The sequence below is a fragment of the Daphnia magna genome, linkage group LG5, assembly GCF_020631705.1.
Source record: "Daphnia magna isolate NIES linkage group LG5, ASM2063170v1.1, whole genome shotgun sequence".
In the NCBI taxonomy this organism is placed as follows: domain Eukaryota; kingdom Metazoa; phylum Arthropoda; class Branchiopoda; order Diplostraca; family Daphniidae; genus Daphnia; species Daphnia magna.
Genome location: NC_059186.1, coordinates 259,412 through 283,923, shown reverse-complemented (window position 1 = coordinate 283,923; position 24,512 = coordinate 259,412). Strand labels below are relative to the sequence as shown.

At 40.6% G+C, this 24,512-nt stretch overlaps 7 protein-coding genes across 12 annotated transcripts; 4 read left to right on the top strand and 3 right to left on the bottom strand.

Moving 5' to 3' along the window:
- Positions 1 to 64: 64 nt before the first annotated feature.
- LOC123472374 (sulfotransferase 1C4-like) lies at positions 65 to 809 on the top strand. Its single transcript, XM_045173782.1, has 4 exons — positions 65 to 314; positions 385 to 484; positions 595 to 748; positions 792 to 809. Exons 1-4 carry the CDS (start codon positions 65 to 67, stop codon positions 807 to 809), a joined length of 522 nt encoding a protein of 173 aa, XP_045029717.1.
- Positions 287 to 1,706, top strand: LOC116923807 (sulfotransferase family cytosolic 1B member 1). Its single transcript, XM_045173375.1, has 7 exons — positions 287 to 314; positions 385 to 519; positions 595 to 748; positions 810 to 936; positions 1,027 to 1,121; positions 1,251 to 1,428; positions 1,488 to 1,706. Exons 4-7 carry the CDS (start codon positions 924 to 926, stop codon positions 1,616 to 1,618), a joined length of 417 nt encoding a protein of 138 aa, XP_045029310.1. The 5' UTR covers positions 287 to 314; positions 385 to 519; positions 595 to 748; positions 810 to 923; the 3' UTR covers positions 1,619 to 1,706.
- Positions 1,707 to 1,871: 165 nt separating this feature from the next.
- LOC116923808 (sulfotransferase 1E1) lies at positions 1,872 to 3,676 on the top strand. Of its 4 annotated transcripts, none has more exons than XM_045173373.1 (7): positions 1,872 to 2,247; positions 2,304 to 2,403; positions 2,482 to 2,635; positions 2,778 to 2,904; positions 2,972 to 3,069; positions 3,132 to 3,294; positions 3,403 to 3,676. In XM_045173373.1, exons 1-7 carry the CDS (start codon positions 2,010 to 2,012, stop codon positions 3,525 to 3,527), a joined length of 1,005 nt encoding a protein of 334 aa, XP_045029308.1. In that variant the 5' UTR covers positions 1,872 to 2,009; the 3' UTR covers positions 3,528 to 3,676. The 4 variants fall into 4 exon arrangements, with proteins under 4 accessions (XP_045029308.1, XP_032786243.2, XP_045029307.1 ...); XM_032930352.2 differs by having other exon boundaries at positions 1,873 to 2,247; positions 2,972 to 3,066; positions 3,132 to 3,312; XM_045173372.1 differs by having other exon boundaries at positions 1,873 to 2,247; positions 3,132 to 3,312.
- A 149-nt stretch (positions 3,677 to 3,825) lies between these two features.
- LOC116923804 lies at positions 3,826 to 5,979 on the top strand. The gene is made up of 7 exons (XM_032930341.2): positions 3,826 to 4,072; positions 4,134 to 4,187; positions 4,251 to 4,585; positions 4,682 to 4,897; positions 4,965 to 5,243; positions 5,312 to 5,491; positions 5,558 to 5,979. The coding sequence occupies exons 1-7, from the start codon at positions 4,021 to 4,023 to the stop codon at positions 5,831 to 5,833; spliced, it is 1,392 nt and encodes a 463-aa protein (XP_032786232.2). The 5' UTR covers positions 3,826 to 4,020; the 3' UTR covers positions 5,834 to 5,979.
- A 2,662-nt stretch (positions 5,980 to 8,641) lies between these two features.
- On the bottom strand, positions 8,642 to 11,349 carry LOC116923803 (peptidyl-prolyl cis-trans isomerase FKBP4). The gene is given in 9 exon segments (XM_032930340.2): positions 8,642 to 8,964; positions 9,460 to 9,648; positions 9,713 to 9,882; positions 9,950 to 10,348; positions 10,424 to 10,544; positions 10,609 to 10,751; positions 10,819 to 10,849; positions 10,851 to 11,181; positions 11,232 to 11,349. Coding segments are annotated over 8 exon segments (1,452 nt in total). The 5' UTR covers positions 11,097 to 11,181; positions 11,232 to 11,349; the 3' UTR covers positions 8,642 to 8,811.
- Positions 11,350 to 11,498: 149 nt separating this feature from the next.
- LOC116923809 (LIM/homeobox protein Lhx2) lies at positions 11,499 to 17,023 on the bottom strand. Of its 3 annotated transcripts, none has more exons than XM_032930355.2 (6): positions 16,870 to 17,023; positions 13,030 to 13,395; positions 12,845 to 12,969; positions 12,515 to 12,640; positions 12,306 to 12,453; positions 11,499 to 12,218 (listed from the first exon to the last, which is right to left on the bottom strand). In XM_032930355.2, exons 2-6 carry the CDS (start codon positions 13,288 to 13,290, stop codon positions 11,946 to 11,948), a joined length of 933 nt encoding a protein of 310 aa, XP_032786246.2. In that variant the 5' UTR covers positions 13,291 to 13,395; positions 16,870 to 17,023; the 3' UTR covers positions 11,499 to 11,945. The 3 variants fall into 3 exon arrangements, with proteins under 3 accessions (XP_032786246.2, XP_032786244.2, XP_032786247.2); XM_032930353.2 differs by lacking the exon at positions 16,870 to 17,023 and adding an exon at positions 16,076 to 16,382; XM_032930356.2 differs by lacking the exon at positions 16,870 to 17,023 and adding an exon at positions 16,076 to 16,378 and having other exon boundaries at positions 13,078 to 13,395.
- Positions 17,024 to 17,351: 328 nt separating this feature from the next.
- LOC116923810 (LIM/homeobox protein Awh) lies at positions 17,352 to 24,421 on the bottom strand. The gene is made up of 4 exons (XM_032930357.2): positions 24,207 to 24,421; positions 18,502 to 18,922; positions 18,316 to 18,441; positions 17,352 to 17,957 (listed from the first exon to the last, which is right to left on the bottom strand). The coding sequence occupies exons 2-4, from the start codon at positions 18,873 to 18,875 to the stop codon at positions 17,549 to 17,551; spliced, it is 909 nt and encodes a 302-aa protein (XP_032786248.2). The 5' UTR covers positions 18,876 to 18,922; positions 24,207 to 24,421; the 3' UTR covers positions 17,352 to 17,548.
- Between the last annotated feature and the right edge of the window lie 91 nt (positions 24,422 to 24,512).

The following is a 24,512-nucleotide window of genomic DNA, read 5'->3' as shown; positions in this document are numbered from 1 at the left end:
GAACTGCGATGAAGCTCAATTTTTAGCTCGATATGGTACAGTCCGAAAGGCACACCCAACTGAGATGGCGGTGGTCGGAGCAGAAGTCGCTAAACGGAGGCCATCGAAATCGGTGCACAGAATTAAATTTGATGTGATCGCTCAGTCGAAACTAGGCCCGTTCAGTGATCATTTTCCTCACTACGCTGGAGGTGTTGTACGCAGCGATCCGGGCGGATTCGTCATGTCCCAAGAATTTGGCCGCAACGCTCACGAATTCTTTTATTTCCAGCCGAGAAAAGACGATGTCTGGATTTTGACATTTCCAAAATGTGGTAATTCATTGATATTGGTTCCTTTCATTCGCACTAAAATTTTATCTTTGTTATTTTGGGACATTTAAAGGAACAACGTGGACACAAGAGCTCGTGTGGATGGTGGTCAACGATTGCAATGCGGAAGCCGCTCGGAATAGTCCACTTTTTATCCGGTCTCCATTTCTCGAGTCAGTTTGATTAACTGCAATATTTCCACACTGTTGTATGTCTTCAAAAGGGTAAAATGTTCTTAGATCTTAGCTCAAGAAAATTTTTTTTCTTTTCACGATCCAAAAAGGGCGTCTCGCATAGCCTCATTGCAGTCGGCTCCACCGGAAGTGCACGTGTTGGTACCGAAAGTGGAAGTGATCGAGAAAAGTCCGTCGCCTCGTGTCATCAAGAGCCATTTACCTTTCAGTTTGCTGCATTCTCAATTACTTGAAACCTCCAAAGTACGTAACTACACTAACGAATTCTTGTGTTTCACAATTCTAGCAGAATTTATACATTTAGGTAGTGTACGTCGTAAGGAATCCAAAGGATGTCATCGTGTCTTATTATTGCCACCACAAATTGTTCCACAGACACGGTTTCCTTGGAGACGCTGATCTCTTTGCCGAGTACTTCATGAACGACGAAGGTACTTAATTAGACTATGTTAGAGAAATTGATTTCTAGTTATACTCGGCTGAAAAACGCTGGTTTGTTTTGAACACGTTTAACACTCTAGTTTATTATTCTCCGTTCTTCCCTCACGTTTTGGACGCCTGGTCTAAACGCCATCATCCCAATATGCTCTTCTTGTTCTACGAAGACCTGAGAAAGGTAAATCTTCCTTTTTCTCATTGGGCAGTGCTTTAAGGAACAATTACTGTAAGATCTTTTGCAGTTCAAACTTCGTTTTTTGTCAAAAAGGAAAGGAAAGTACGTAATGCATGCTTAACCGATGTGTAGAATGTGCGTGAAGGAGTGATCGAGATTGCCAGGTTTCTGAAGAAACCATTGACTGAGAGACAACTGACTGGATTGTGCCAATATCTGGACTTGAAGAGCTTTGCTAGTAACGAGTTAACCAATTTCGAGATAGTGGCTAAAGGAATCGGTCTGGCTAAACCAGAGCAACATTTCCCTCGTAAGGATGGTTTACGTTTATGGCACACTTCGATAACGATACACTAATCGCTAAGACAGGTAATGGTGAACGAGAAAGTCACGAGAAAGTCTTCAGTCCCGAAATGAGTCGCCGTATTGACGAATGGATAGAAGCAAATTTGAAAGGAACGGATTTACGCTTTGCAATTGAGCCAGATCCACAATTCTAATAATGTAATTACGATTCTTTTAACGCTCGAATCGCATTTCTGCAAGAAAAAGTTGCCTTGGTCCAATAAATTTGGCTCGAGTAATTTATTTCGTTTGATTTAAATCTCAGGCCCTTTTCTTTTTATTGACTGATATTCAAATGTTGTAACGGAAAGTTGTGTCATTGTGTAGCATGTTTGTTTTTCGACGTTTAAAACGCGTTGTTTGATAAGAAACGTTTTTAAAAGATTGCGTCTTATCTTCACATCCGATTTTTACGTTACTGTGCAAAGATGTTTCTACCTGGCTGTAATGTGTTTTGAAAATCCGACAACTGCCGCTCAAACCTGTGATTTACAGTACTTCTAGCAACGTCAAGTGCAAACATCCATTTTCAAGATCAATTCAAAAATGGCTGAAGAAGAAGAGAAAACCCAGTCAAGCAACGTGGAATTTAAATTTCAGTTTTATCCAATGCCGGATACAAAAATTCCTCCATTTACCGAGCATTTCCGCTTTCCCGAAGGCTTGGCCCGTTGCGAACCCGGAGGTTTCGTACTCACCGAGGAATTTGGTCGACACGCACACGAACTCGTTAATTTCAAGCCGAGGAAGGACGACGTGTGGGTCGTTACTTTCCCTAAATGCGGTAATATAACATTTTATTCGTAATCAAATATTTTTAATTGATTCTTTTTTCAAAAGGAACAACGTGGACCCAGGAAATGGTGTGGATGTTGTTAAACGATTGCAATGCAGAGCTCGCCAAAACGACACCGCTTACAATCCGAGCTCCTTTTCTCGAGTATGCATAATTTTCCTACCAAAATTCACATTTTAAATCGCTGTGGATTTCAACATAAAGGCCTTTAACTCAATGCAGATCCAGTTGTGTCGACGGAGCGGAAAATGCTCCGCCGGGATTAGCTGATTTGATGCCATCACTAGACGTCATCGACAAAATGGCTTCTCCTCGCGTCATAAAAAGCCACTTGCCCTTTTATTTGCTTCCACCCAATTTGCTCGACACATGCAAGGTACTTTTTTTTCCCCGTCACTGTCTGATTTCGGGTAAAATCCAGACAAATAGCTTTCATGTGATAATTCAAGGACTCTTGGTCACGGCATCGTTGCCGTGAAATTCGCGAAAAAGATGCATTTAAAAAATGTCTGAGATAGGTGGTGTATGTTGCTCGAAATCCGAAGGACGTCATGGTTTCGTATTATCATCACCACAAGCTGATGAAAATGCCAAGTTACAGCGGTGACTTTGAAACCTTCGTCAACTACTTCATGAATGATCATTGTACGCCTTTCCCAGTTTTTCGCTTTTATTTAAACGTAACTGATTATTGATATTGAAATATTTGCAGTGGAATTTTTGCCCTACTTTCCTCACATTTTAGATGCTTGGGCAAAGCGAACTCATCCAAATTTGCTCTTCCTATTTTACGAGGATATGAAAAAAGTAGTTCAATTGCTTAATTACCATGCGGAGCTAAACCGTTTATTTTTTAAAACACTTTCGAATAGAATCTACGCGGACAGGTTGAAAAAGTGGCACAATTTCTGGATAAGTCGCCGAGCGAAGCTAAAATGGCTCTACTTTTGGAACATCTGAAATTTGATAATTTATCCAAGAACGACTCTGTCAATTTTAAAACGGCAAAGGACTTGGGTTACATGAACGACGATGGTACTTTCATCCGGAAAGGCATCTATAGCTCTTTTTAATCGACAAACTTTAATGTGTTGAATTAACAAAATTCACATTTTCACATAATTGATTTCAAATTGCAAACAGGTAAAACAGGAGATTGGAAGAATCACTTGAGTCCGGAGTTAAATCGTCGCGTCGAAGCATGGATAGAAGCAAACTTGGCTAAGAGCGATTTAAGATTCGTCATGGAGCTGGAACAGCAAGATTAAGTATTCATGAGATAAAATTTCGTGTGATTTTATGTCATTTGCCACATTCCCGAAAGAAACAAAGAACGTCGTAATAATTGAGAGCTGGTGCACCGTAAATGACGTAGCATTACTTAGCCTTTAGACAATACATATGGCTTTAGATTTTATTTCATGTCAACTGCACGTGTGGCACTTAGGTATACGACAGGTTTTTGCCCTCGTGCATACATCCGTTGAATTCCAATGTGAGTGGCGTTTTTCAACAGATGTTTTGTGTACTCGACAACCTGTCTCATTAACACATAATGGCCGAAATATGGCGTACTGGAAATATTCCCACATGTGGCTGCATTGTACCCGGATCTAAACAGGTTATTTATTCGGCATCTGCCAGTTGTTGTTCATTTTAAATTAAGCATTGGCATACTGCTGAGCAAGCTCCTTTGGTATCTATTCTTCTCAATACAAATATTGATCCAAGCACGTTAAAGCAGTTAGTGACATCCTCAAAATGGATCTCACTCTTGGTTTAATGAAAGTGACAATCCTTTGTGTTCTGACAGGTATGACAACTTATTCTGTCCCAACACCTAAATATTCTACAAATGTGTACATGTATTTCAGGACAAGTGGCAGGGGCCTGCGTAGGCAATTTTGTCACTTTTACGCCAATGAAAGGTAAATGCCTGCAGTAAAAAATCTTTTACAATGTTTAATTGAGCATTCTGTTTTACATCAAAGATACGCACGTATTGGCCAATCCCGAAAAGGGATTCTATCACGGTTACGAGACTTACTTTTCCAAGTTTCAAGCAATGAGTCTTTCAACTTTGCAGCAATGGTGGACTAATGAAAATGTGACCCTCGTCCACAACAATTACGTCTTGAACACGTTCGTCACAACCAATTTAACCTCTGCCCTTTTGACAAATTTGACTAATGATTTCAAGACCCTGCGTTCGGCTGGACTGAAAAGCGTCATTCGCTTTAGTTATACCTTAACCAGCGGTAACATGAACGACGCAATTCTTAGTCAACTGCTTAACCACATCGACCAGCTGAAACCGTTTCTTCAGGTAAAAAATCCCGTTATCGTTATGGAATACAGGTGAAGTTAAGTGCGACATGGAACTGGCTCAGCAACAGATTTAAAATGTTTGTGTTGATTACAGGCAAACGGTGATGTCATCGCCACCGTTCAAGCAGGTTTCATTGGCACTTGGGGTGAATGGTATTATTCTAAAAATTATGCTACTCCGATGGATGGCGGAGCATGGTACGCTCCTACCGCTGCCCAACAGACGAATCGGAATACGATATTAACAGCTTTACTGAAAGCAGTTCCGACTAGTCGGATGGTGCAACTGCGCACTCCTTCCTACAAACAAGTATACGCTAATCATCGTCAATTACAAATGCGATAAAAACAATGAAATAATGGAATTGTAATTGAAGAAATTCTGTGGTACGGCTAATCTGGCTACTTCTCAAGCATTCAACTCTTCAAACATGTGCGCAAGAATCGGTATACATAACGACTGCTTCATGGCCTCCTACCAAGACCAAGGCACATTTGAAACTGACGCTCAAAGGACGTGGCTAACGAACGAGGGCCGTTATGTTATTGTTGGCGAAGAATCATGCGAATCGAATAGTCAAACCGGATGCGCCGGTGGTGTGGACCAAATAACCAAACAAAGATTTAGCTACCTTAACGTCGAATACCACCCAACCGTAAATGCGGACTAAATATTATGTCTAACTGATATCTTGTTGAATTCGTTTCGTCATTTAATCTCAAGGTAATCCAAGGCTGGAAAGCATCGGGCTGCTACAATCAGATTGCCAACTTAATGGGTTATCGCTTTGAATTAATAAATGGGACCTTTCCATCAACGGTTATCAGAGGGCAGGCCTACTGTGCCACGATTAATCTCAAGAACACGGGAGTGGCGCCACTTTACAATCCTCGCCCAGTTCAAGTTTGACCCTGGTTTAAATAACATTCCCTTCTTCTCAACATTTGATTGTTTATAAATTATACGCAGGTTATTCTAAGAAACAAAGCGACCAAGAAATTGACAACCTTCGTCCAGAAGATTGACCCTCGCAGCTGGTCTCCAGGGTTATCAGTGGCCATCTCCTTGTCGTTCAATGTGCCATCCACACAAGCCGTGGGTTCTCATGATGTAATCTTGAATCTCCCGGACGCCTCTTCGTCTCTATCGAGCAATCCAAAGTATCGCATAATGTTTTCTAACGCCAATGGTGTGCAGGAAGCTTCGACCCGTTTTAATATTCTCGGTCAGCTGACTGTGCAATAGCACAATTAGATGTCGAATTGCGGATGCTTTTCTTCTGCAATCTTACCGTAAAAGGGAGCCTGGGATCAGGAAAAATATCTTTGTTTGGCAACAAATTTCATAAACTGCTTTATGGTTATTAAAGTAATTACATATCTTTTGGTCAATTTGTCATTTTCCCTTTTCTTGTGATGTGGTTATCTAGATCAACATTTGGCTGCCTTGGGTAGCTTTTAGCATAACAAGGATCAAATTGTTTCTAGTTTGCCACTCATATATGGCCGACTGGTTAATGGGCCTGACTCGCAAAAATCTAAATGTTCAGAATTACAGGTAAATCAGCTGAATCAACCAAAGAACAGAAATGGGGATATTGTTCTAATGCAGCCATTTCTAAATTGGAATCATAGTACTCGCCATTACAAGAACAATTATTAAAATTATTTGCCTTACAGTTTTGATAGAATATGTACTTATTAGATCAGTTGGTAAGAGCACCGTGCTAATAACTCGAAGGACGCCAGTTCGGTGCTCTGACATCCTAATAATTATTTATTATTTCGGATTAAAATCCATAGAATTGAACAACAGCGTCGTCTGCTATGCCTGCAATGGCGGACTAAACGTTACAACAGCCTTTGTTAATTTTGTGCATTTTATCGTTGTTTTTCTGCGTTTCCAGTCTCAAGTAAGTAGAAAACGACCATCAACTATAAGGCTGGCATTATTTTTTAGCATAATAGTTAGAAATAGTTAGATGGCAGTTCGTTAACAAGCTGTAGTAAAGTTGGACTTTGATTACAACCAAGAAAAAGTGCTCTTGTGTTCTTGTTCTTGTGAAATTTAACCTTTAGTTTCAGTTTTACTTTAAACGTCTCTTTATTCCTCTCCAGAGCATAAAAAACGCGTATAAATGTTTGGTAATTTTAACATGGGAGCATTGTTTTCAAATGAGTCCCTCGCAACAGATTGTCAATTGACTTGAAAGGATTTAGTGGGCTGTTCGCAAACCCAAGCTCACTGGGTGTTCTCTTATTATTTAAGATATCTGATAGTTGAACATTTACGATAAGAAGGACTAAAGCCATTTGTAATCTTTTCATCTTTTAATTCCCTGTATGTCTTATCCGTAGTAGACTTTCCCTCTAGACTTTCAGAACCTTTATTTAATGAAAAAAGCTCAATAACACGATCGTTCGTTAAATGTTACTGTTACAAGTTACTGTTAAAAGTAGATTGCCAATGCAAAACTGTCCGATCACCATGTAGTGTATTTTTTCCCCCTTTAGTGAATTTTATTTCTTTTTTTTTTTTTGTAAGAGTTTGTCAGTGACCATGGTTACGTTATTGTTCTTTCGTCTGATTTCTTTCATTTTTAAATATACAGATTGGAAATGAAAAAGAAATGAGCTCTGTTCTTCGCCTCATTTTAGCCTCATCGTCATCAAGCTTATCGTCTTCGCCTCGCCGTCCTAGCCTCACGGTCCTCGCTTTGCCGTCTTCGCCTCGCCGCCTTCGCCTCACCATCTTTGCCTTACCGTCTTCACTTCGCTGTCTTCGCTTCGTGGTCTTCACCTCGCCATCTTCAAGCTGATCGTCTTCGCCTCACCATCGTCGAGCTCATCGTCTTTGCCGCATCGCCTTTGATCGCGCCCGTCTTCGCCTTACCATCGTCAAGCTCATCGTCTTTGCCGCATCGCCTTTGATCGCGCCCGTCTTCGCCTTATCGCCGTCATCGTGGAGCCTCGTGTATTTGGTATTGTTTTGTTTTGTATTGTTGTATAGTGTATGTTGTAAGTTAACCCGTTGGCTGCCACCCATTTTTCTCCCCTTTTTTTTTTAGTTGTAGGGACCGGCGGCGCTGTTCTACCCCATGGCTGATCGACCATGGGGTGGGGCAGTCGCCTTGCGCCTTAGGGCGCTGTAGGCAATGCACCAGTAGGGACTTCCCCTTGTCGATGCGATGGTGGAGTACCTGGGGTGTGCATTCCCGTAAAGGTCTCCATTGTCAAGTCAGCCCGGATTTGTCTTCGGACAAGTCCCCCTTTCATCGAATCCCTCAGAAACGATGCGTAGCGACTGTAGTAGAACAACCTACGGGTTGTAATGGCTTGGCAGCCAACGGGTTAACTTAGTGTATATGTGTATGTATTTGTGTATGTGTTTATTCATGTATGTAAGTATTTATTTATGTATGTGTTGTGTTATTGTTAAATAGTGGAGGAATTGTGGGTGGAGGTGGGATAATAAAATCAATTCCTTTTCAATCTTTCTCTGCTTAATTTTTTATTTATATTTATCAAACTTTCCCGCAATAAAAAAAAAGGAACTTTGAACTCTGACAAATACTTACGGCAGAATAACAGCTTCTAACTTATCCACCAGATGCGATGATGTGGTACTCAGAATAAAAACATCTAGTTCAAACCCTCCTTGTTTTAACCAAGGATTCTATTTCCCTTTGGAATAAGCATTCAAAATCATAACAGCCTTATTTTAAGACTGAGGACTTTGTGCAATACGTCAGATTTCAACGTGGGCAAAGAATTAAGAATGCATGGGCGAAAATGGTACTTGTAGTGGTCATAATGAAACATTCAACAGAATTCCTATCAGAAAATTCCGAATTAGCAGCACGCAAGATCCTTAAAAAAAAAATGACGAAACGCGATCCATTCTCCGGTTTCCCAGCGATTCCGCAGAGATGTTTTCCGGAGACGAAAATAATTAAAACGAACAGCCAACAAACAATAAATGCACGATAGGTAGAGTTTCAATGGTCCGACGATTCCATTTTCTCAAGAGCATAATGTTCCTAACACGTTCGAATGAAGGGGCCTGTTTAGCAGGTAATTTTACTTGCGTCTCCACTTCTTTGTTGGTAACACTCTGTAATGAAAACTCGACAGAGGATACAGGCATATCCGATCATGATAACAAGTCGCAGTAAATAAATTTCAATAAATGGAGCTGAATCACGTTGATCTTTCCGTCGAAGATCAATTTTCATCTGATCCCTCAGAGTCTTCAGATTCTGTGCATGGCACCGAATCCAACGGATCTTTTAATTCAACGGCGCTCGTGTGCTCTGATTCTTCATTGTCCCACTGCGTCGGTTCCGGCATTTCCATCGCCTTGTTCCGTAACGCCTTCTGCAAATTTGATAAGAAAAATTATCAATAATTAAGCCATCAACACCTAGGCCTCCAGACAAGGTAATCTTTGTTCGGTTAGTTCAAACTGTCAAGGTTATTCAAGATAAAGCATTCGGAGAGAGAGAAAGGGTTTCGATATTCATTCCGCAATCGTCATCGTGCAGAATAGTCTCGCGAAAAACATTTACGAGCATTATTTGAAGGCTCTGACGATTCCATGTTGGCGTCGGGTTTAGTTTGAGCTTGTTCACCTTCATCCTCGTCATCTTTGTTTGCATTGAATGGCTTGCCGTTCACTTGTACGATGTTGGGTTTTCTGCCACCGTAACGCTTGAAAAACTCAGCATTGTCCTTCTTGCGCTGGGCTTTTAACATTTCCACGGCTTCTTGCTTTTCCCGTTCCACTTGAGATAGATCGACGTCTAGCTGGACACCCTTTGCCTTTTCGTCCCACCAACCATAAAGCCATTTGCCGCCCTCTCTTTCGCTTACCTGTCGGTCGTTTTCGGCCATCTTGTTGAAAATGCTCGAGTATAGCTTCTTGTCCTTTTCCCGTTGCTCACGAATCTTGGCGTTACAGATCACGACCTGATTGGCAGCTGCCTTGTTGTTGGAATCGAACTGGAGAATAGCCTCAAAGTGTTTCTTGGCTTCTTCCGGTTCGTGAAGGCCCAACATTGACTATAAAGTACCAATAAGGCATCAATAAAAGTACAATCATCCGTTATTTAATATCTAGTGTTACCTGTCCCAAACGGAATAAACCCTTCTCGTTCTTCGGATCCAATTCGAGGGCCTTCTGGCAGTGGTCACGAGTAGCAGTAAAATCGTTCAACTTCAAGCAGCACATGGCCTGATTGAGATATGCTGCTAACATCAACTGCTCTCTCTCGGTTGCTTTCTCCTCTTTGAGGGCTAAATCCATAAAATAGCATAGACTGGTTACAGATGCAATCCACGAGACTTTTACACGAAAACTTACTCTTTTCAAACTCGAGGAGATTGACGATCTTGGAGTATTGCTTGTTTGCCAATGCGTATTTACCAGTTTTAAAATGATTGGTTCCTTTTTCCTTGCAAAGTTTGGCTTGTTCTAGCTTTTCATCGGCATCCATGCTCCAGCTTTCTTTGGCTTTTTCAAAGCCCTTGAGTTCCACCTCGTATTCAAGGTCGGCGTTGGGAGGAACACTAAGTTGTTCATTGCCAGTAGAGCCAAATCCGTAGGCAGGTGTTAACTTAATCAAACTCCGCTCTTGCTTCTTGAATTTCAGCAGGGCTTGTTCAACCCCTTCAGGTATATTGTGTTCTAAACCCTCTCCGAGATTGAAGCTCACTTCCCGTTGATCGAATACTTTTCCTGCATGACGGCCAACCAGCGAAACTACGCAAGTAATATGATGATAAAACAACATTTAGTCAATTTTCCAAGTAAAAAAAAGCAAAAACCAAGACCTACTCTCAACAAGAGCCTCTTCATTGGGACTCGAGTACCCAACTCCCACTTTCAAGGTTTGCCTCAAAATCCCACCATCATTTGTTTTTGTGAGATCTTCCAACTTCCAGTCAAATAATTCTACCTGTACACAAGCAAATAGAACATAAATATGATGCAAATATTTACAAACAAAATTTCTATTATACCTCAAACACCAATGTGGCATTTGGGGGGATTTTTGGTGGACTACCATTTTCACCGTACGCATAACTTGATTTGCAATACAGAACGGAAAGTTCTCCACGTTTCATTGTTGCTACACCAAGGTCCCATGCCTTAATAACATTGCCTGAAAATATTAGAAAAGTTGTATTTTAAAAACCCAACGAGTGTTTAAAGCATTCAAATTCAATCACCTTTGCCGAGGGTGAATTTAAATTTCTCTCCCTCTATCCCGACTGGAGTCAAATTTTGTGCCGTTGGTTAACGTTCCAGTATAATGAACGTAAACAGTGCTGCCAAGAGGAGGAGTTTCATCACCAGTTCCAGCTTGCTTGATTTCTTTCAGTACACCACCATCTTTTTGTGGAGTGAGATCAACTGCATCAGGACCAGGGGTATAAGGTTCTGCTTTAGGTGAATCTTGAACTTCTGGCTGATCAACTTCCATGCTGTTTTGTTCATTGGCTGTCATGACGATGACTGACTAGGAACTGGATGCACGCGCGAACAGAGCCAACGAAAAGTTAAATATAGACTGCAACGCAGCAAACCGAAAATTAAATCTTTATGAAATATTTGTGATAGCAATTTCCGTATTATTATATACTCAGGTGGTAACGCTGTCTTAACTCGAACTGACGACGAAGAAATCCACGTCGAATTTAAATCTTCCGTGAAATCGTCTGCAGAATCGTACCGTATTTTCTGGAATCGCCTTAAAGCCCGAGAAGGTTCTACAACTTCATTTACCGCGCCTCTAGATGGCAAGCCACCTAGCGAGAGCGAGAAACGATATTATATGAAATAAACAAAGTTTACTTGCTTGATATTCTTGTTTCCTTACCCAATGATTAATGAATAAAATCGACTCATCTTTGGGCATAGTGCATTTATTGTCGCGTTTCTTTTGTTGTTTTGCCATTCGTCCACAGAATATCAAATCCAAATCAAAGAATTACGGTGTTTATATGCATACAATAAAGAGAAATTTTACAGTGTCAAAAATTTTAATCACAGCGCATTAGGGGATGAAAAAGTAAATAAACCTTAGTGCAAGACAAACATGGGTTTAAATGTTTACATGATATACACCACCGTGTGGCTCAACTTGACCAGAAGAAAAGCAGTCATCAATAGGAGAGTTGAAAGGCTTGATTGTGTGTTTGCCTATGTTTTCTTTTTTCTTTACTGCATAGCTTTGTACTGAGAGTAGCCTTCTTGGCTGACTGAACAGGCATATCACACACTTACAACATTTCCCTACAGCCTTTGTTTCCGACAAGAATCTAAGACACATCAGAGAAAGCCTGATTCTTCTTGCCTAGCGTTCATCAAGGAGGATAGAGTCTGGGCTTCCATAGCCACTCGAAGAGCCATCACTGGGAGAACCGTGCTTGTGCTGATTGTTCCTGCTAGCCAAGTGCTGTACTTGTCGATTGGCAGCATACTGCTGTTGATGTTGCTGATAAACAGAGGGTGCACTTCTGATGAAATGTGTTCCATCAGAGAAATGGTCATAGCCAAGCTGCTGTTGATGGTATAAACTGCCAGGTTGGCTAGCTTGTGAATCATAGCCTATCGCACCATCTCCTGACTGGCGAGCCATACGGGCGTAATAAAATTTTAAAAAAGAGAAAATTGAGTGTCAGAATATTGAGGCCAAAATTGAAGATGGCCTTACTTGATGAATGTCAGACACTCGCCTTTGAATGTGCTGCGTTGAGGCATTATTATTTGATGGCATATTGAGAGCTAAGAGCCGCTCCTCGTAGTCGTATTCGCACAAGATCTTGTTTTCATTCAAGTAGAACCGATCGCCCACGCAAAACCTACATTTCAGACACGTGTCTTACATAATTTTCATAATTAAAACTGATCCTCTGTGTTTACCTTTGATGGCACTGCTGGCAGGCAAAACAATCGAGATGGTAGACGTTGGTTTTGGCTCTCATGACCATTTCGAACGCGGGAATGGGTTTACAGCAAGCGGCGCAATTACCCGACGTGCCGAACATTCTGTAAATCACACACAATCCATCGAGAACTTGATTAAAAGACAAATTTGGGTCTTGCACAAAAAAATGGGCCAAAGCTCAAGACAATTCAAATCGATTTTCCAACACACAAGAAGCAATCAAATCAATCTTTCAATTTGCAATGAAAATCGTCTACAGAACAGCGTTTTCGATGTAACAAGGGAAAAGGGGCAAAATCTATTACCTGAGGTAATCCCGTTTACACAGGATGAGATTGGCTTTGGTATAGAGGGTGGAACCGACTTCTCCTAGCCGGCAATCGCAACATCCGCACTTGAGACAATCCTCGTGCCAATAACAGTCTAAAGCCTTTTAATTAAATACAAGTTAATTTAAAAACGAGCATTGAAAAGGCAGCAGCACACATACTAAATCCAGTGGAGATTGAAAATGTTTCCAATAATAATTAGTTTTTACTTTGAGAAGGTACTGGTCGACGATGGGTGTGGCACATCCGGAGCAAAGAAAAGGCGGTTGATGATTGGACTGCATTCCAACGTGATGCTGCTGCTGGTTGTTGTTATTGTTGTTGTGCAGGGCTATCTTATTACCAGTCGAACCGGCCGGACGATGGTGAACGGTGGCTCCACCGTTGCTCTGCTGATGTTGTTGCGCACATCCATCATCCATCCCGGCAGCCACGTGACAATTTTCACGCTAATAGATTTGAGCTTCCAATCAAAACACCTCCGTGGGTTGGTTACACCTGCGACTTTGACACGTGCATGAAAAATCCTGAAACGAAAACCAACAATTTCAGAGATAAGTCACGCACCCAATGAACGACTCGTCCGGGGGGACATTTGAATCTCTGACGCACACGCAACTCAAAGAAAATCTTCACTTTCAGAACTAAATCTTTCGTGAACAGCGCAATTTTTGTTTTAACGAGCCTTTTTCGGGTTTCCAGCAGGACGTCCTGAAAATAGCGTCAATTCCCCCTTTGATTTTCAACTTGAGCCAGAAAATCGAATGTTAATGAGCCCATTCCTCTTTTCAAGGAATCCTTTCCTTATTTAGATGCTCCAATTATTTCCCCCGCAACTCAAAAACATCCCTCCTATTCGGCGTTGCGTCATAGAATCAGCCCATTCCTTCACGACGACGACGACGCACACATTCATTAACAAGCCGTTAAGAATCGAAAAAAATACTATTCAAAATAAAAGAATAGCTGACTTGCAATCCTCCCCCAACTTCCCAAAGTTCTTTTCTTTCCATCACGCACGCCCCGCGTAGAGAACTCTCACCGCCCACCGTTTCCCTGGAAGCGAACAGATATCATCAGATCGTCTTCTAACACGCGTACGAATGTAAAACGCCACTACCTCGTGGCAAAAAAAAACAAAGAGACTTACTTAAGAGTGTTAACTCGCGCGTTTTAAAACGTCTCTTACGCAATTAATACGTAGCAGAAAAAGAGAATTAGACGTTGGACGAAAGATTGGTAGAAATTGGGTTTTCCGAGGCAGCCGGTTCGTGAGTCTTCTTAATTGAGCAACCCGAAAAAAACAGCCTAAAATAAGCAGGCCGTTGTATGGTACACTTCATCGTTAATTCTTTCTTCGGCTAACAAGCCGACTGTTTCGCTTAACTGCCGCGGGTTGACCTCGTTCGCCACGCCTCTTCATTACTCAAACTGCCCGTTTTTTCTTTCATTTTTTTTTTTATCAGAAAGTAATTTCGTAGACAGCGTTGCCGAGAGTCCCAAATTTGAAGAAAAAAAACGAGAATTATTAATTAAAAACAAGAAATTGCTTTTCCCACTCGTTTTCTCAAGCTGCGAATCAAACAGTAAAAACAAAAAATGCGCAATCTAGATATAATTAAACAAGAAAAAAAAACACAGGTGATTGGGATTAATTTTTAATTAGTTTCTCGTGCTCTTTATATGCAACGGACCACCCACGTTCCCGCCCGAAAAAGAAAATTACATCACAGACGTGTACACGCCTTTATTGCTCGCGTGATTGGGTCGTGTGCGATCGGCAATGTACCTAAACATTCATTCTTTTTCCCACTTCCTTATTAGCGTGCTATGCCCATGACTTTTTAGGTCAAATAAAAAACGTACGACTATTTAACGATTTTTCAGAGATTAAATGGCAACAGGCTAATTCTCTTCTTGAACAAATAAAGAAAAAATCCTGGCAAGGCACAGTTCGTTAAATTGCGCGAACTTTACACACATAAAAAACAAAAGAAAAACGCAATTTGATTATTCATTGCGATGCATTCACATGTTGAAATAGCCGGGGAAGAAAGTAAGAAACAATAAAAATTACAGCCGTTGCTGCTAACCATTTTTCTTATCCGTTAACGAAACACGGTATCTATGAAGGCAGGAGAGTTGCTCACTGGAAAACAATAGGCGGAGCGTGTTTCACCATCATTTAATAGTTTTAACAGGGCCTGCGTGCCAGTGGCGTTCCAGAAAAATTTATTCTTGGGTTCCGACATGATGGATTTGATTTCTCGTCTGTTCGTTATTTGATAACTTATTCATTGCCACATTTCTCGAATGATATTACCAGACAACCCATTTCTTTTTTTTTTCGGCCACAAAACCATCAAAGCGTGAATAAATCTCATCACATTATTTTTTATTAAATAATCAAGGCGCAGTCATTTCTATTCCCCCACCACCATTTCCTTTCGGCAAGTGACCTCGATTTTGGTAACAACAGATGGCAGCACGTCCGTTTTTGAAATGGCACGTTATCGCGTCGGATAAAAACAGCAGCTGCTAATGCAATTAGTTCACACGCAAGAGGTTAGGGTGGAAAACAATTTTTTGGTGTCAGGATTATTTAGAAAAAAGAAAAACTTTGTGGCCGGTCGGAAAGAGAGAGAGAAAAAAAAGACAAACATGAAAAGTTCCCCCCGGTTTTATTTCGTTATCATATCAGCCACGCGAAAGAGGATGGGGGGGATACCGCAGACAAGTCTAAACAAAAATATTTCAAACGAGTTGAATTAACTAGAAAACAAAAACAAAAACTTGTAAAAAAAGGGGGGCGAGTCAGACAAAGTGTCGAATTATTTAAAAAGAAAACAGTTAGGAAAGATATTAATAAAAAAAAAGACTTATTATCTATTGATGCCGTGAAAAAAAAAAATGTCCAAACCATCAAGACAGGACAAATATTTATTTTTTTATATTCGACTCTTAACGTGGCGCGACTATTGCAGGGATCGAATTGATCTTATCAAATAATGAGATTTTCGCCTCGCTCCCCTTTTCCTTTCTGCTTTCATTCCATTTTCTTTTTCGAGACGTCAAACCGAGAAAATCCCATAGCCACTCCCCCCAACCAATTAAACTACGTCACACTGCCGTCGCATCTTCTGCCGTTATGGAAGTAATACGTACACGAAATCATTCGATAAGGAAAGAAATTCATTTAGCACGTACCTGGACAAATGAACCTTTCTTTAAAAAATCACTGGCTGACCGCCCGGCTCGGAAAAACAGACAAAACAGCGTTGACACAATTTGCAATTAAACCTCACAAAAATAATCAAATCATCGAGATCGAGTCAATCATCAAACACCACAAGTCCAGACTGGATCATTGGTTTAGAAAAAAATTCAAATGTGATTTCGTGTGTGATTCAGTTTGCGCGATGTGTGGCGGAGCCGTCACGTGAAACACTTTGGCAGAGACGGCGTGTACGCACTCGACGGCAGTCAAAGTAGCAACTGAATCTGTTTGCCTCTTATTTTTTTCTGTTCTCAGTTCTCGTACCCTACCCCCTCACACGAGAAAAAGGAACATGGAAGAGATTTGAAACGGCTCTGTGTGTGTATGGGGAGGGTTCCAAAATGGTTGACGCTGCAGGCTGTGTCGAGCGCATGCGCCATTGATGCATTACACGTCGGGAAATCAACGTGGTCGATCAACAAGCAATAAATATCAAATCATCTTTTATATTCGACATGAGGATGTCATTAAATACAATTTGAAAAAAATAAAAAAATAGCTAGATGTATTTAATTATTTCGTCATCCCATTTCTTTGCTCTAGAGTCTGGACTCTCTCGTTTAGATGCAGACGACGCACACGTTAGCAAGAAATAATTGAATATACACGTTCATTCTAAATCGATTTACCGAAAGAAATCCCAAGTTTTACGAGCATATTATTCGCAGCGACCAAAGTCCATCCACGAGACTCGTCGATGCAACATTTCAAATGAATAACTTACTTGCATTTTGGGTGTGCGTGCAAACGAATGTTCAGTCTTTTCTTTCACTACGAGCCTAATTGTTATTCCATTTTCGATGACGCACCCACAATGACAACAGAGATCGATATGCCTTTCATCTAACATGTTGCACACAATGGCACACATACACGGGGGGAAAAAAGGCAATCAAGAAGGGAAGTAGTACACACACACACACACAAAATCTGTGTTGTGGCGCGCGCGCGCAAGTCCCAACAAATGGCCGTGTCAATAGACAAACGAGAGCGGCACGTTCCAGCCGCCATGCGGCTCATTATGTATTCAATCTCTTTGTGTGGCTTTCGTCTACTGTCTGCCGTTTCTATTGTGTTGCATACTTTGAAGATTCCGATCGATATCTGTCACTCGTTTAATTAGAACTCCCATATTTTTGCGACAGATTTCGAAAAAAATGTGGGGGGATATCATTTGTCAATCAAATCAGAGACATCTAGCGGACGTTGACGCAACACTTCTTTATTTGGTGTAACAAGAACAAATAATACATTGATGAATCAAATGTTCAAAAAAAAATGCGCGCTCTAGAGAATGAAAACACTGATGCCATCAATGCAAATAAAGAAATCATAGAGCACGAATGTACAAAATTGACTAATACTTAATGAAATGTTGATATGACGATAGCACGTCAAAATTTTCATCCTTCATCGATGAGTCCTCCAGAATCGGGACTGCCGTAACCGCTGGACGAGGCGTCGTGTTCCACCACCTGATGCTGTTGAAGCCCTGCGGGAGAAGAATCTTGTTGAAATCTCGGCTGATCTTTGGAGACATGTTGTCCAGTGCTGCCATCTAGCGAGGCGGAAGATGATGATGAAGCTTCGGGACGAGTTTCGACAAAAGCCGAATTGGTCCAGGCAATTCGGGTTGTTTGATTGGAATCATCTGTTGTCGTTTGTCTATTGGGTTCATGTCCCGATCGACTACTGATTGGCTGGCTAACACAAGCCGATGATGAGGCATTGGCGAAGACGAGCCGTTCTTCGTAATCGTATTCGCAAAGGATTTGGTTGTCGCACAGGTAAAACCGATCGCCCACACAAAACCTGTTGAGACAAATGTTGAGTTAAAAATAGGCGCGAAAATGTTTGTTCTGCGTACAGGGACACACGTGCGACCCGTTGATTACTTGACACTTCATATCCGCATCAATTAACAGAGAACAAACAGTTGATCACTGCTGGATAAACACACCTGACATATATGTTAACACCTGACCCACAGCAATCGGTTAGATGTTCCATAACCCTCTAAAGGGGTGTGGCCTGTGACATGTTTTTAAAAAATCTGACTCAACTGACGTCACAGCCAAGGCTAGCCGCAAGGTGGCAACACAAACAAAATTTTTTTCGTTCCACTTGCTAATATTTAAATACTGTAATTCGAATAAAGACAGATTCCCACCTCTGATGGCACTGCTGGCAAGCGAAACAGTCGAGATGGTAGACGTTGGTTTTGGCTCTCATGACCATCTCGAACGCAGGAATGGGTTTACAGCAAGCGGCGCAATTGCCCGTCGCTCCAAATAACCTGAATCATTGCATATGTCAATACGTTTAATGCAAAATAATAATTAAAAACTTAAAATACCTGAGGTAGTCTCGTTTGCACAGCATCAAGTTGGCCTTGGTAAAGAGATTGGAACCGACTTCACCCAAACGGCAACCACAACAACTGCATTTGAGGCAATCTTCGTGCCAATAGGAATCCAAAGCCTGGAGGAGGTAACGATCTTTGATGAGATGACCGCACCCGGCGCACAGGTGACTAATTACTGCCGGTAACTGGGGATGGTGATGATGAACGCTGTTGTTGTTGTTGTGCTGATGTCGGTGGGGCGAAATCGGACCAACAGATGCCGCTAGTGTCGCCATGGATGCCATTGACAGGCTGTGGTGATGTTTGTTGTTGACGGACGATAATCGAACGGGATTCATTTCTCGATGGTACGGATGATGTTCCATTGGATTCGTTTCTTGCTTTTTTCTTTGGTTGGGAATTTACATTGGCACTAGTTTGAAATGAAAATGAAAAATGTTCGTTTTTTTAGAGAGAGAGAGAGAAATACTTCAACTATTAATGGACCAAAAATGTATAGATTGCCAGACAGCACGTGCCGTTTGTATGCTGTGTGAGAGCATTCCAAAGTGCACCGTTACATAAGAACAAGAGAGTTGAAAGTGCTGCTGCTGACTGGTATATATCTCACGACATGAGTTGTTTTTTTTTGTTTTTTCAAAATGGGAAATGTACTCTAAAGAGACTTTGGGCTGCATCTGTCCAGCATCACAGCCCACACGTGTATATATGGCGACTGTAATGCATCTCTTGTACAGACACACACACAACCTACGCTTCTATAGAACTGTGGAAAAAACAAAAGCTAGATGTGTATTATGGAGGAAGAGAGTGCTCGGTCATGTCGGAGTAAATCGAAAGAAAAAGCTTCTTCGATACCGTTCGTTTTTTTATCTCTCACTATTTATCTATATTTGCGTACACCCATTCAACTTGAGTTACGTGGCGCATTCGTTTCGACCTTTTTTCTTTAAAAAAAAATATTATTTTCATAAATTAGATAATACACTCTCTGTGAAATAGGATTTCCTTTCGTAACGTCTTTTGAATATCGACGGGAATAAAGCACTTTAAGGTGTTTCGCTCATTAAATTTAATCTGGAACAGGCTACCTTACAATACATTCGTATTACAATGCAAATTTATTGAATAGAATGGCAGTTTTCGTATTTATCACACGACGGCCCGTATGCGTAATTGGTTGTTTTCACATTTAAAATGTAGAGAGAGCCATCTATTGTAAGCTACTAACAATAGATGGGGGAAAATCCATAACAAAATAAAAAAAGAATGGAATAAAAGACGCGATTGAAACGTCTAGCACTTAACCACATTTCCCTTCTTGTCAATTTACCTTTATAGACAGCCCCTCCCTTGACAAATGTACACACAGTTGGCTGGCGATCCATTTCTATAAAGATGTGTTGGCTAATGCGTGACGCAACACCAAAGTGGAATGCTGAAAGCTTTTTCTGCACTCGTCTATTTCTTGTATATATGCATCGGCTCTATAACATATAGAGCACATTTCGCCCTCCTCTATCTCCCACCTATCCTCCTATCTTTTATTATTTTATTCCTTTAGAATATACGCAGTGATTCTCTTTTCTATATTCATTACCATCAGCTGATTTTTTAGAAACAAATTAAAGCTCTACGCAGTCAACTAAAATCTACATACTGTACTTAATTTTGAATATGTACAAGGGTTGTCTAAATTACAATGTTTTGTTTTTTCCCCCCTTTCAAACAAGAGTAGTGGAGGAGGGCATGAGAGATTACAAGAAGGGATGTTTAGATAAGTATATATATGTAGAGTCAATATTGTACAGTGAAGCTTTGCAGAAATTTGACCCCCACAGACATGCGAGAGTTTGACTATTCTCCAAAGAAGTTTCCACGGGTATCTCCCCTCGCCAAAATATGTCTTCCTTTTGCTCTAAATACATCGGCCATTTCGCTGTAGATCCACTTGAAACTTTGTTTTTCCCATTTCTTAAAAAAAAAAAAAAAAGATATATCGCATAGCCATCAGCACACACACCAACTAAAAAAGGATAAACACGTTTGAAAAATCTTAAATATATTTCCCCCTTATCTCTCCTTATACACGAATTTTGTTATCTTAAACAAAAACAAAAAGAAATATTTTAAAATACATATTTATGCAAAAACACATGGGCTATATATGTCGCCTCTACATAGAGATATATAGCCTCTGTCATGAGATATGTCATACAATCCCCATGTTTCTCTTATTAAACAAACTTCTTGTTTTTCAAAGTTTTTATTTTTAGATGTCACTCATGGCCTTTGACGGAAGGGGGAATTAATTTAACCAGCACTGCTTTACGATACATCTATTGACTTGAAACTCGTCTACAAAAAAAAATATAGATGGCGATAGCGTATTAATTGAGCGAAGAAATCATAGCGCTCGATGGTACGCGTTTGTATAATGATGAATCAATTTTATACACGATTTCAATCAATGCCACGCCCTCTTGTGCATTAATGAACGACGCCGATGGATTCAACGGCAATTAAAACACATCTCCAGAGAGCATATCGAACTCGATGTTCTTTTGTTCCGGAGATGATGCACACGTTAACAAAAGACTTTGTGTATCTCACGGACAGACAGACACACACACGCACAACAGCAGAAGGAAAGAGGGCGCATGTATATGCAGAAAATTAATTAAATTTTCATAATGTGCACGCGACGCACTGTAGGTCTCCCCCGTCCCCGTAGGTCACGTGATATTGAAAGTCCTTGTCGGATGCCTCTCATGGCCAGGAGGATTCAATTGTCTCGATTGCTCTAGATTAGGCATAGAACACGCGTCAATCGAAATGAGTTGGACGGCAGCAGACGAAAATTGGCCCATTTACTCCAATTTGTTGTTTGGTTCAAGTCGAAAAAACTACGTGAAATGTATAATACGACAGAAAGGTTAAATCCAATTCGCAATCAAGTTGTTGCCCTGCTTCGTATATATAGAAGGAGCCTCCTTATATAATTATAATGAGCTGTTTGTTGTGTGTGTATGCCGCGTTATCAGACACCAACCAGATGCTCGTCGGAGCCTCTATACGGTTCATTAGATGCAGCTGCCCTAAAATCAAGTCACACTTGACGCCAAGCATCCGCATTCAAGTGTGTAATGAAATAACTCTCCATCGTGAAACGTACAGATGGGCATAATAGAAGGCGCGTGTATATATCTACAGACGAACAGCCACGAAATCGTGGCTCCTAATAAATTATCCGCTCGATTAAAAATCCAGAACATTTGAAGGCTTTTTTCAACGAAAAATGTCATAAACTTTCCGAATATAGTGGGCCGATTTTTTATACGTGTACGTCAGCGCGAAAAGAAAAATAAACAAGGCGCAGCGTTTGCGATTAGAACAGCTGATTTATGGACGACGTACTTCGCGTTATTATTATTTTTTGTTATTATTAATAAATTACGATTGGAAATTGGTAGACGTGTAAGACGACGCATGGCAACAACAACGATCGTTATAATGCACAATATGAAGTAATCTAGCGTGTATATACCGTAAAAAGCGCAAATGGCGTGTCAGCGATCTAATTATGTTTCAAATCGACAACTGGCGTAATAATATTTTTCGGACTTGTTTTCATATGAAACTCAAGATGGCGTTAATTAAGGTCATATGATATCCGATTAAAAGATACATTACACGTAATTAATCATCTCGCTATATATTTATAGGTCTATATATTTTTTTTTACGTGTCCATTATGGACGCCATCTATGGAGGAAAATAAAATCCAAACAATTTTATTGCAGCCGTACGTTTTGCTGAGCTAATAGAAGTTATACGTCTGGAAACAATGTGTATCATAAATCATCTAGTATTGGCTATCTACCGTAATATAGGCTCGCTTTTTTAATATATGGCTTCCAGCATGTGGGGTGCCCAATAAACCCCTTCTTCGTTCAGCCCGTAAAAACACGTATGTTACAATCACGTATCAACTACGCGTCCATCAAAACGGAAAGCAAAAAGATAATCTACTTAAAATTGGGAATAATTCAGTGATTGCTGCAAAACTGCAAAACAAGCGCGAATTTCAAAAATCGACTGTTACCCCATCTATGGACAATTTCCGCAGATGCGTCATTACCTCCGCTTAATTTATTTTCAAGGATATAACATCAAGGAACGCATACGAGCTATACATATACAAGGGATCCAATTAATTTCATCGTCCACCATTGTCGGCGTGCGAACTCACCCTTCCCCAATTTCTTTTATCTGGTCAATCACAATAGAGGGAGAGATGGCGCTGCTTTTAACGTCTTTACATTTGATTTCCCCATTTTGCAGTGTATCGGCTACCATATACATATATAGAGAATGGCTCAAATCAACTATGCCATTTATATAATTGGCCAGGGAACCTTCGCTCTCTTTCTCTCTCTCTAGATATATCTGATCCACATCCGTATATAGGCCGCTATCAATATAGAGAGCCGCGCGGTGGATAGATAAACATAAAAGCTATTATTTATATAGATCCAATTGCCTGGTGGGAGAGGGGCACTCCTCTATATCTTATATAGATCTCCCCCCCCCCCATACATAACCAGTAGCAATAAATAATAATGGCTGAAATCATGGTATACGTCAACTGTATATATTCCATATGAGGCAGGAACAAATGAATGGCTGATTGAGAGCATTTGGTGCGCGTTTCATATACACACAGCAGCCTATTTTGATGTTGTTCTTGTTAATCACGATTGAAGCTTTAGGCGTTATGTTGGGAACACTAAGAGAGCAGTCAGAATTATTGTAGAATTAAATAAAGTCCATTGCAGTTTCGGTGTTTAGAGGCTGGAATATCATATATGAGCCAATATATATGTGCATAGTGTTTCTCTCTCTTTCCTTTTTTCTTAATACCCTCTCTATTATTAATTCGAGCAATATGGGCAGCGCACATGCATAACCCTCATATACGATCACGTGCCCCCTCTTTTCTTTAATATTTATTTTGCCTCTATAACAAACGACTTCGCACGGCGGGGTGTATATATCTACATCGCATATCGAATATATGCAGGCAGAACTTGTTTTAGATTGTTTGTGAGCGTTATTGAGGGATAAAAAAAAGGGCAGCAAAAATATATAATACAATAGGAGCAATAAAACATTTCTGAGCCCTCACATATTTGACAGCAATATAACACGCTGCCAACATAGCTATATATGTGTGTGTATGGAGGGGCAAACAGGTGGAAATGTAATAACAACGGGGAATTACGTATAAAACATGGAGGCCTCTAATATCCGGTGTCGTGAATGTTGCAACGTTTCGTGCCACCGACAGCAGCAGCAGGGCAGCACATATATATATAACACAATAATGTGGGGTATATACTCGTTTCCTATATGGACGCTGTGTACACAAAATGTTGCAGCAATCGCAGGCATTTATATGGGCTTAAACGTCATTTCGCGGATGTCTGAACAGGAAATGGGAAATGACGATAAACGATAGCAACGTCTATTTGATTCTAATAGCCTTGCTGTATCCTACTACATTTAGAGGGATTGATTTTCTTCAATAGCTCGCGAAAATCCTCCTGTCTAAATGCACTTTCCTTTCCTTTTTTTTTCATTTTAAATTACTCACATCGGCTAGAGATGATGCGATGAATGAAACAATCATTTACCTTGTGATGGTGTTATTTCGGTGCTTGTAAAACTTGCTCAATGTGTCGCCGTTTAGAGCCCAATTGGTGATGATAACTTGCAAAATGTAACACTCGACACGACTGTAAGAGGGTTCAGAAACTAGACTGCATGAAAAAGTAAATAAAAACAAACAACCGTGGATCGTTCACGACAATGGCTTTTGAACGACTGCGTCTCTTGCGAGCGAAGCGTTCGAGCTTATAGCTGCTTTCGGTGTGTTTGAGCCTTGAAGATGAAATGCGCATGCGCTAAAACACGTTTGATTCTTTCGCACTCGTGCAGCG

Coding starts and splice junctions, on each gene's coding strand:
- LOC123472374 (XM_045173782.1), top strand. CDS start 65: ATGGCGGTGGTCGGAGCAGAAGTCGCTAAACGGAGGCCATCGAAATCG. Junction 315..384: donor TTTGACATTTCCAAAATGTG/GTAATTCATTGA, acceptor GGACATTTAAAG/GAACAACGTGGACACAAGAG. Junction 485..594: donor ATCCGGTCTCCATTTCTCGA/GTCAGTTTGATT, acceptor CGATCCAAAAAG/GGCGTCTCGCATAGCCTCAT.
- LOC116923807 (XM_045173375.1), top strand. Junction 1,122..1,250: donor TCTACGAAGACCTGAGAAAG/GTAAATCTTCCT, acceptor ACCGATGTGTAG/AATGTGCGTGAAGGAGTGAT. Junction 1,429..1,487: donor ACCAGAGCAACATTTCCCTC/GTAAGGATGGTT, acceptor TCGCTAAGACAG/GTAATGGTGAACGAGAAAGT.
- LOC116923808 (XM_045173372.1), top strand. CDS start 2,010: ATGGCTGAAGAAGAAGAGAAAACCCAGTCAAGCAACGTGGAATTTAAA. Junction 2,636..2,777: donor ATTTGCTCGACACATGCAAG/GTACTTTTTTTT, acceptor TGTCTGAGATAG/GTGGTGTATGTTGCTCGAAA. Junction 3,070..3,131: donor ACGAGGATATGAAAAAAGTA/GTTCAATTGCTT, acceptor ACTTTCGAATAG/AATCTACGCGGACAGGTTGA.
- LOC116923804 (XM_032930341.2), top strand. CDS start 4,021: ATGGATCTCACTCTTGGTTTAATGAAAGTGACAATCCTTTGTGTTCTG. Junction 4,586..4,681: donor AGCTGAAACCGTTTCTTCAG/GTAAAAAATCCC, acceptor TGTTGATTACAG/GCAAACGGTGATGTCATCGC. Junction 4,898..4,964: donor GCACTCCTTCCTACAAACAA/GTATACGCTAAT, acceptor TTGTAATTGAAG/AAATTCTGTGGTACGGCTAA.
- LOC116923809 (XM_032930355.2), bottom strand. CDS start 13,290: ATGGATGATGGATGTGCGCAACAACATCAGCAGAGCAACGGTGGAGCC. Junction 12,454..12,514: donor TGCCAGCAGTGCCATCAAAG/GTAAACACAGAG, acceptor TCTGAAATGTAG/GTTTTGCGTGGGCGATCGGT. Junction 12,219..12,305: donor GAGTGTCTGACATTCATCAA/GTAAGGCCATCT, acceptor ATGGCTCGCCAG/TCAGGAGATGGTGCGATAGG.
- LOC116923810 (XM_032930357.2), bottom strand. CDS start 18,875: ATGGAACATCATCCGTACCATCGAGAAATGAATCCCGTTCGATTATCG. Junction 18,442..18,501: donor TGCAAACGAGACTACCTCAG/GTATTTTAAGTT, acceptor GCAATGATTCAG/GTTATTTGGAGCGACGGGCA. Junction 17,958..18,315: donor TGCCAGCAGTGCCATCAGAG/GTGGGAATCTGT, acceptor TTGTCTCAACAG/GTTTTGTGTGGGCGATCGGT.